Below are 9,974 nucleotides of genomic sequence, written 5' to 3'. Positions count from 1 at the left end.
AATACTTGTTCTTGTTCTTAATTATGTTTTCTTAATTCTTGTTTTTATATTTTCAGGATATTAATTCAAGTTGATGTGCTTATTCACTGGAGCAAAAGTCTCTGTTTAAGAGTAGATCCACCATAATTAAGCGAAGTTACATGCAACCCTAGAAATAGGGCGACATAAATCTGCCGGATTAGAGTCAAATCTAATAAGGGAATCCATAGATTGAGTTAATGCGACAATAGGGGTTTTAATTAAAAAGAAATTTCAATTAATCAACCTAGAGTCAGTTGTTCTTAGTCTCGAAAGAGATATTAACATAATTTAGGGATTTCTGCGGACCAAAACCAGTGAATAAATCATTTGATTCAGAGTCAGAATAATAAGTGAAGTCTAGGTGAATTCTTCGCTTGGTGTTGTCTTTATCATTGGTTTATTCGATTATTTTCTTCACTCTCTGTCGCATTCAGTAGTTAATTAGTTAGTTAATTTTAGATTAAAAACGAATCCCTTATATTTTAGGCTAAATAATAGAAAGAAAGTTAATACTAGTTCTTTTAGTCCTTGTGGATACGATATTCTAGACTCACCATAACTATACTACCATTCGATAGGTGCGCTTGCCTTAGTCATGATCGTAGTCTAGTTTAGTGTTTCATAAAACAATCATCAGTGTTTCGTGGCAAAACTAAACACTTCAAAATAAAATTTTACTTTCTTCATGATATTCAAAAGGAAGGAGAAGTGTGGTTGGTTTATTGCAGTACAAAAAATCAATATGCTTGACATTTTCATAAAAGCAAAGCCAGATTTGAGTTATTAAGACAAAAGCTTGAAGTTTGCAGCTCAACATCAAGAATGATTGTTAACTTTTATGATTTTTGAAGCTGCATTAGTTTGTCTTAGTCTTTAGGCAAATATCATCCCTTATTTTTAGGCAAATAAAATAGTTAAAAAAACAATTTAGATTATGACTTTTTAAAGTCATAAACTTGTTGTATAAATAGATAGCTTGGGAATTCAATAAATCATGATGATTTCAACAAATTCTTTAAATACTTTCGGTTCTTGTTTACCTTCAAATTTCAAGAAAAGTGTAAGATTTTGGAATAATATTTTTTCGATTTTGAAGATTAGAATGAGTTAGTAATAATATATTTTTAATATTGCTAAGATTGCAATACCCCATTTTCTTTAAATAATGTGAGATTTTTGACAATTTTACCTATATTTTTTTATTATATTTAATATTATAAGTGGAAAAAAATTAATATTTGTATATTATATTATTATTATTATTTATTTTGTTATACCAAAAAGCGTTGCATTTATAATAATTTTACCATTAATTTTTTTTATAATTTTAGTTCAACATGTCCTTAAACCATAATAAATAGTAGAATGTTTTAATAAAAGAATACATTTTTCTTCTTTCTTTTTTTGTTCTATCTCAATTTTAGTTTATTTAGATGAAAAATATGATATAGAATTAACTTATGAGAGAAATACATTAATTTATTAGAAAACTAAAACAGTATAAGCTTAAAAATTTTAATGGTTATTTTATTTAATTCATTAATATAAAAATTAATTTAGGATAACTAGACTTTTTTTAATAACACCCGACTGGAATATTATTAATAAGAAAAAATAAGAACACGAGTGTTATAGTATTATTTAATAATTTTTAAAAATATATGGCGTGGCAATAATGTAATGACGACTAAAATATGATATTTTATAAATATCATCCTAATATAATTTTAACTCTAATGCAATACTTTTTATTGCTTAATTACTTGATACTTAATATAGATAGAAAGTCACACCATTAACGAAACACCATGAAACCTAGTGAACATAAGACTAGCTCTTAAATACTTATATTGTGATAAGGTCTCGATACGTAGTGGCAAATGAGTGCTACATCGAACAGTTCAACACTTATATGGCACCGGCAGCGATATCCGATGGCTGATTAATCCAAACAAGATTACCTTGAGAAAATACATGGCAAACAGTGTTTCCTTGCTTAATACCAAGCATGCGAAAAGCGACATGATCAGAGCTCCAACCTGAAGTATCCATATGGCAAAGAACAACAGCATCCACCTTATCTCCCGTAACATCACCAACTAAACGGAGTTTGAAAGCTTTAATCTCAGTGGCATCAAAGTGACAGAAATAAACTGCATAAAGATATGGCATTGGATGACATGCTACTTTCTTTGGAGATTCAATCTCTTCAGGGGATTCTAAAACTGTGTAACTTTGAAAGAGTGGGGTTGTTATGGTGGGATGCCTTGTGCTTATGAACTTGAAATCAACATGGGGTCCAAATGCATTGCTTAGAAAACCATGTAAAGATTCTAAAGAGGTAGCACAGATTTTGGTCTCCCCTTGCGCTGCTCCGAGTTCGCATTTTGCGAGTGTATCTTGAACAGCTTTGCCTTTGGGGGAGTCCGGAGAAACTGAGAAGAATCGTAGAATATTAGAAACTTGGGAAGATGAAAAAGGGATGGTGTCAGCAATTTGTTTAGGCAATAAAGGAGGGTAAAGAGAGTGGTTTTTTATTGGGAAAAAGATGGGTAATTTCTTCCCTACGTTAAAGGTATGTAGTTCATCAATGGTGAACAAGCCTATCTCTGCACTTTCAACATGGTTATGGTAATGGTGGTGATGTTCCATGTTGTGATCCTTCATCATTTTGGAAGATTGTGTGTTGTGAAAGTAAGCCGCGGAATATTTATCTTCCAAACTCTTTAATTTGTCACCTTCACCATGGTTTTCAAAAACAGAAGTCTTGTGGAAGTACGCAGTAGCATACTTGTCTTCCAATATCTTTGCTTTGTCATCTCTGCCATGGTTTCCAGAATCTAACGATTTGTGGAAGTAAGCCGTTGAATATTTGTCTTCTAAATTCTTCACTTCATCACCTCCATCAAAGTGATTTGCAGAATCAAAAGTTTGATGAAAGTAAGCGCTAACGTACTTGTCATCTAAACTCTCCACTTCGTCGTCTCTGCCATGGCTTTCAAAATCATGTTTCCCTTCCAAATCCCTTACTGCATTGCCTCTGCCACACTGCCAAAAAGAAATTCCATTAATAAAATGAGAAAAAGAAAAAGAACCTTTGGTTTATATCAATTGTAATATGGAACTAAAAATTACCATTAAAAACATAAGACATAATAGAAGAACTGGAAAATTGAATTGAAAAACCATTTCCTTTGATTCTGAGAGCACTCCTATTGATGTTCTCGGCCTGAAAAGTTTCGAAGGTCAGAACACATTTATAAGCATGGAGAAGAATAAAAATCCTTTGGCCCCTATCTGTGCCCCACCAATGTGGACATAAAATTTTATTATTAAATTTAGCTTTTTTATTTTTCTAATTCCTGGGGTTTTTTTTATTTTTAATGTCGGTCATCTAATTTTTTTTTGGCACTTTCATTTTAGACACCTAAATAAAAATATTTAGAATTTAGCCACTACCATTATAATAATTAAACATTTTAATCAACTGCTGATGGTGCACGTCACATCATCATCTTTTACTATTTTTTGACTCCCGATTAGTGTTCATCATCTTCCTTGACCCATTTTTTTCCCTCCACGCCACCCCCTGCTTCAACCATACTTGTCCCATCAGATTACGAACAACTAAGACCGGCCAACGTACTCCATGGCTGAAGTTGCACTGTGCACTCCACCAGATATTGGGTTCTAAAAAGTCTAGCTCTGCTACCCCCACTTGCTCCACTTCCATGGGGTTCAACCTTTTATTAACTTACATACTTCTTTTTCGCTGCTTTTACTCTGATTTGAATCACCCTTTAGAACATGAGAGAGGCCATTAATACTGAACCAAAGCAGCAACTTGATATATCCAACAAGTATCTATGTCAATCAAGACAAGAAAAGGATTCCAGTTATTAACTACATCGATATGTTGCTCCAACTCTATTTTTTTTTTTTTGAAGTACCCATATTCGAAATAGGGATATAATCCTCTAATAACATGGAAAAACTTCAACAAAATCAAACATATTGGACACTCACAACTGAGTTCCAGCTAGAAAGCTTGTAAAATATAGTAACATAGGCACCCTTATAAAAGTTTAAAACCATTATTTACTTCATGGTAGAAAAAATTCAAACTTGGTACAGTTTCATTTGATTTTTGCTTTTGGCTATTTTTCATCTGCCTTATTTCTCAAGAGTAATTCATTTTCCACTGAAAGTGATCAAACAATTCAAATCTAAAACAAGTCAACATAATATAAAATCCTAAAACCAAACTTCTTGTTATCCACAAAAGATGAAATTTTAACTTCTAATCATTCAAAAACAGTGCATTTAGTTTTGTAAACAATATCATAGAGTTAATGAGGTTTCTCATGTAATCCTTCTCGATATTCTCAGACAAGTACAGAAAACAAAGCAAACATTACATGAACATCAGAAAAATGAAAGAAAAAAGAAAGCAAGAATTTAGAAAATGAAATATTTGATAGTACTTGGTACAGTACCTGATAAACAGATTGACTGTCTTCAGAAACTAGGCGAAACCCATTATTATGAGCAAGAGACCGCAGCTGGAACTAGGGAGCAAAAGGAAGAAGAATGTGGAAGCTGTAAGTATTTGGGTGATCAAAATAAAAATATTCAAAAATTTGGTGACCAACTAAATAATTTACCATATTCTTTTATCTGAAACAACTCAAAATTGATGTGACGAGACAAAAACTTCTTTTAGAGAAATGTCAGCAAGTGTTAATTATGACTTAACTTCAGTTCGAGCCTTGTAATAGTAAGTATTCAGTGGTAAAGTAAACTGCATTTTCAAGAAACAAACACTGAAACTAAAATTTTATTTTAAATTATTGGTGAAAAATGAAGGCTACATATAATAGAGTAATAGAATAACATGTATCTCTAGGACTCTAAGCATATTTGAAAAATTAACTGTGCGTTTGGTTCGCTGTATTGGATTAGAGGTGTATTGGGATTAGAGGTGTATTGGATTAGAGGTGTAATAGCTAATCCACTGTTTGGTTGAATGTAATGGAATAGAGGCGTAATAGTAATCTTGTGTTTGGTTGAATGGAATAGAGGTGTAATAGCATAATGGAAAAAACTAAAATGACTAGAATACCCTTAGCATAAAATTGTTCTGGTAAATGATTATTGTTATTGTTATTTAAATTTTAATAAGATTATTATTATCAGTAATAAATAATTTAATCATATTTTAACATAATTATTATTAAATATATTTTAATTAAAATATATAATTTATAATAAAATTCTTAATAACCAATATTCTTATATGAATTTACTCAAATCATAATATATGATACTATAAAATATAATTTGAAATAATTAATATTAAATATATTTTAATTAAAATATATGATTTAATAAAATTCTTAATATTAAATATTCTTATATGAATTTTCTAAAATCATAATATATAATACTATAAAATATAATTTAACATAATTATTATTAAATATAAGTTAATAAAAATATATAATTTATCATCATACTATAGATAAATATTGAAATTTGTCATTGTACTTTATTTTTATTTATATTTGCCGTTATTTTTTTAAAAAATGAGTAAATTTGTAACTTAATTTTTATGTTATTGAATTTTACCACTAAAATTTAAATTTTATTAATTTTTGCCACTAACTCTTATTTTTTAGTTAAACTCTTATTTTAAATTTATATTGAATTTTTATTTTTTTAAATTACAAATATCTTCATTTAACTTAACGAGTAAATATAATTCTTGACTTTCCTTTCTCATCATCTAAACAAAAGCACAATAAACAAATTGTCAAAAAGAAACTCAAATCCAATAGTTGGGAGATTCAAAAGCTTTCTCCAATAATGTGTTTCTTCTACAAGAAACAATGCTTATAAGCAGCTTGTCAAAGCTCAAAATCTATTTAGTCCTATGTCATACATCCAATGTCATTTGTATATATGCTCCCTCACATCAGCACAAAACACAAGACTCAATATGAAGCATACATGAGAAGAAAACAGTTGGATTGAGTTAATGAAGTACATGCATCTTATGTGTTTTTCTTTCTCAGGGAAAACCTTTCGAGAAAAAAGAAAGTAGAAAAGGAATTAAAAAAATGTTGGTGAAACATTTGAGGAACATGCAAACAAGGTATCCTACAGCTAGTAGTGGTGATGAAATACTCTGCAACAAAATCAGCGCATCTTATAGAATTGAACTCTCGAAACCACACAACGTCGTCCGCTCAATGAATATTTAACCATTATATCAACGTCTCGGGGATTCTTCTTGTTTGGTGCAACAGTCATGCTCCCAATTATTGTCTCCCCTTCACAGATGGTTAACACATCCTCTAGATATAGGACTGTTTGCTTCCAATGGGTAGCTCGCGATCTTGGTCCTGCATTTTGTATTTGCCATTAGCCAAGTACCAGTCCAACCCTTTAACCTACAGCTTAATTGCAGAAACCTTATGAGCCCTCAAACTGATATATATTGCCGAATCTTGATAAGAAGAAGCAAAGGAGAGAAAAGGGGTTTTCCAGGAATAAAAGAAAATGAAAATGAATACCTTGAAAACGGCATAATTAGAAAACAACATGCTCAGTTAGTAAGCAATAAAGAATATTTAGTTTAAATGACAGGAAGGAAGTCTAATTCATTATGCACTCCTTTGTGCTAATAGGAACCATTTCATAGTCGAGCATACCAACAATCAGAAACAGAAACTTATATAATATCCAAGGCAACACCAATGTTCGTGAAGAGAATTCAGAATTATGAACAGCCAAAAACAAAACTTGAAAATAACCTACATAAAAGTGTTCAATGTTATATTTCATATTTACTCCAGGCTAATGTTATTTTCTCCACCAATTTTAAAAACATTGAGCATGACTAACTATCCACAGAAGCAAGTAAGAAAACGAAATTCTAAATTCCACAAAAGAAACCAACTACTGCAAACTTGAAAGCATCAGGAATAACCATTCTCTTGTCTTATCATATGGTGCAAGAATCCCCTCATAAGCCTTCAATTCACACCAGCGAAAGCTGCCACTCCATGCTTAGCCTTTGCAAAGAATCATCCTGCAATCAAAGCAAATATCAATTACCATAAGGACAGTCAAAATGAAGCCCAGTTATATACTCCATATATGCTGAAGCCAAACACATTGCCTTTGCACCATAAGATTCATAGGCCTTGTCAGCTATTAGTTTTCTCTCAATCCAACAATAATAACCTCAAGCACACTCATTCTACTCTCTTTCAATTCGTCCCTACATTTTACCTATAACCAACTATAACAAACACACAGATCTCTAACAAGAAAAACCAATAGCAAACTCTCATTATTAAACATAAAGCCAATTTGATTAGGAAACTACTTTGGAGGAAGATTGGCAGTAAGTTGCTCAAGTCAAGACTGGGAAACGGATCTCTAGATTCAATTTTGTAACACATGCAAGTTTACCAAGTCTACCGCTCATTTCACTACACAAAGACACCCTGAAAATATTGCATTCGATCATTTCACAAGAAAATAGATTGATAATCTAAACATCCATCAGTATTGCAAATGATAAGCTAGAATTGGCAGCGATTTACAGGTCCATGATAGAAAGTAAAGCAATCTAGTATAATAGAACCAGAAAGCCTCACATAGAAAAAAACATATATGATATTAAAATCAATAAAAACCTGGGAGGAGTTTGTCCCAGCGAAGCATGTCCTCTTCATCACCAGTTGAGTACAAATTAGTAAAATTTGACTCGAACTCTTCATCATCCACATCGTCTCGTGGTTGCACCTCCAATTCATCCATCAATTCATCATCGGTCTCCTCATGCTTCCCAGCCAACTTTAAAAATTGACATCTTTGCTTCCTGTGTTTAGTCAATGGAGTTTTAGGATCCGCAGAAGTATTCTTGGTTTTGTTATCAACAACAGCTAGGATCTGTCTTGCAAATTGATTTGCTTGAAGCATTTCACCCACTGTTTCCCCTACTAACATTGCTGGTAATGACATTCTCCTACATTCACCTGCATCAAAAAGGTTGGATAAATCCAATTATTTGCCATCTTAGCTTGCTCAACGAAGTTGAACTTTGAAAAAGATCATTTCATAAAAAATTAGCTTATAAAGGAAAGCTAGTTTAATTGGGTTTAGGGTATATATGTATCTAACCACACTCAAGTGCAAGAGAGTACAAGAGGTAGACAAATATGGCATTCTAAAAGTTACCTTGTAGTGGATATTTATATAGGAAATTCAAAATGAATGATAAATTCAAGAAACAATGCTCAAGAGAGGGACAGGACTTGCTTGTGGACTAATATAAAAAAGATAATTTAGATTAAAATATCATATCTATAGTCGACTAACTACTGCAGTAGAAATTAGGGGTGTAATTGAGTTGAGCCAAGCTCCAATGTTGATAAGTTTGAGTTTAAATTCGACTTGAAATTCGAAACTTGATACTTGATACTTGATTTCCACATATGCTAATTTTCAATCAAACCCCAGTATTAGGGGACTGCTTCAACGAGACAAGGATGTAGAAAATGAGCATTAGCATATGTACAAATGTAATAAGAAAATGGACTTTGGTCTCCCCTGCAACAACTCTTTTTTTTAAGTAACATCAACGAATGGGCATCAAGGTGGTTTTTTTTCATAAGAAAATGTAATTAGAAGGGAGAAGAGATTTACAAATACAAATATTAAACCTCATATCATCAAATACAGATTCGAAGGTTAGGGCAGACAAGGTTAGGGAGAAGAGATTCAATTTCTACAAATGTTGAATCTTTCGTCATAAAAAAACATAAAAGGGAAAACATGTTGAAAGAATGTTAGGGCAGACAATGTTTACCTTGATTGAATTGGGATTCACTGCATTTGAAGTCACTGCATTTGGAGATAATTGGCAGACAATTTCAAGAGACTTCCCTACTCACTGCATTTGAAGAAAACAAAAAAACAAAAATAAAGAAACAATATTTCAAGAACAGATCATTAAATTCATGGTATATATAAAGAAATTTAATTGAAATCAAAGGAATAGAAGAAGGGAGAAGCGTACTTGGGAACCATTGCTGCTACTCTCTGTTACTCTGTTACCTCATACGATTCGTAATTGAAGGCCTTGTTGAGGGTTGTTAGGGTTTGTTAAAGGGTTGGTCAGGATAGAAGCATGAAAAGGAGGGAGAAGGTTGGAAGGAAATGGAAAGAAAAATGAAAAAAGAAGAAGATGTTTCAGACGTGAGAAAGAAATGAGAAATCATAAAGAAATGAGAAGACGGCTGGGGAGGGTAAAACAGACTCTGATTAGCTAATCCTTACTTTTGGAAGGTATTAGAAATCAGCGTTGAAGCAGAGAAAATAAGGAATACCTCCGTAATGTAATAGGCCCGTATTAGGGCAATACATTGAACCAAACAAGGGATTAAGTGGGCCCACGGAATAGGGGTGTAATGGCTAATCCATTACACCCAATCAAACATGGTGTAAAATGTAAACAAAATTGAACATTTGTTCCCATATTAACATGAAATTACAAGAGAATATCATTTATAGGATAGATATTAGTTTATCATGTAATCCTTCTCGACATTCTCATGTAAACTAATACGGTGATAATTTTAATATTTATATAATTTTAGTTTATGTTAAAAAAACTGTGAAAATTATAATTTAATTTTAAATTCTTAAAAGAATTTTCTAATTTCATCCATATTTAAATTATCGTCACATATCTTTAATTAATATTTAGAAAAATAAAAATACATTAAAGTTTTTTAACCTAACTTATAAAATTAAAAAACTTCACCATTAATTATTTCAAATAATAATGTTTATCCCGACTGAATTGAGTTAAAGACAGTATTAATTGATATTGTGTACCACAACAATATATTTTGAAATGCTATCACATTAATAATTTT

The 9,974-nt window shown here is 31.5% G+C and overlaps 2 protein-coding genes across 5 annotated transcripts; both read right to left on the bottom strand.

The window, feature by feature from the left end:
* Positions 1-1,702: 1,702 nt before the first annotated feature.
* Positions 1,703-4,694, bottom strand: LOC107896372 (BURP domain protein USPL1). 2 transcript variants are annotated; one of them, XM_041077929.1, is made up of 4 exons: positions 4,518-4,668; positions 3,481-3,885; positions 3,157-3,250; positions 1,703-3,069 (listed from the first exon to the last, which is right to left on the bottom strand). In XM_041077929.1, the coding sequence occupies exons 3-4, from the start codon at positions 3,208-3,210 to the stop codon at positions 1,930-1,932; spliced, it is 1,194 nt and encodes a 397-aa protein (XP_040933863.1). In that variant the 5' UTR covers positions 3,211-3,250; positions 3,481-3,885; positions 4,518-4,668; the 3' UTR covers positions 1,703-1,929. The 2 variants fall into 2 exon arrangements, with proteins under 2 accessions (XP_040933863.1, XP_016677025.1); XM_016821536.2 differs by lacking the exon at positions 3,481-3,885 and having other exon boundaries at positions 4,518-4,694.
* A 1,337-nt stretch (positions 4,695-6,031) lies between these two features.
* Positions 6,032-9,528, bottom strand: LOC107889619 (uncharacterized). Of its 3 annotated transcripts, none has more exons than XR_005902675.1 (4): positions 9,113-9,528; positions 8,903-8,986; positions 7,728-8,069; positions 6,032-6,479 (listed from the first exon to the last, which is right to left on the bottom strand). XR_005902675.1 is itself a non-coding variant. In XM_041077928.1 (4 exons), the coding sequence occupies exons 3-4, from the start codon at positions 8,053-8,055 to the stop codon at positions 6,220-6,222; spliced, it is 534 nt and encodes a 177-aa protein (XP_040933862.1). In that variant the 5' UTR covers positions 8,056-8,069; positions 8,903-8,986; positions 9,113-9,517; the 3' UTR covers positions 6,032-6,219. The 3 variants fall into 3 exon arrangements, 1 of the variants encoding a protein (XP_040933862.1); XR_005902673.1 differs by having other exon boundaries at positions 6,032-6,473; XM_041077928.1 differs by having other exon boundaries at positions 6,032-6,425; positions 9,113-9,517.
* Between the last annotated feature and the right edge of the window lie 446 nt (positions 9,529-9,974).

This window comes from Gossypium hirsutum, chromosome A10 (genome assembly GCF_007990345.1).
Source record: "Gossypium hirsutum isolate 1008001.06 chromosome A10, Gossypium_hirsutum_v2.1, whole genome shotgun sequence".
Classification (NCBI taxonomy): Eukaryota; Viridiplantae; Streptophyta; class Magnoliopsida; order Malvales; family Malvaceae; genus Gossypium; species Gossypium hirsutum.
The sequence above is the reverse complement of the archived record's forward strand: the minus strand, read 5'-3'. Positions and strand labels throughout refer to the sequence as shown.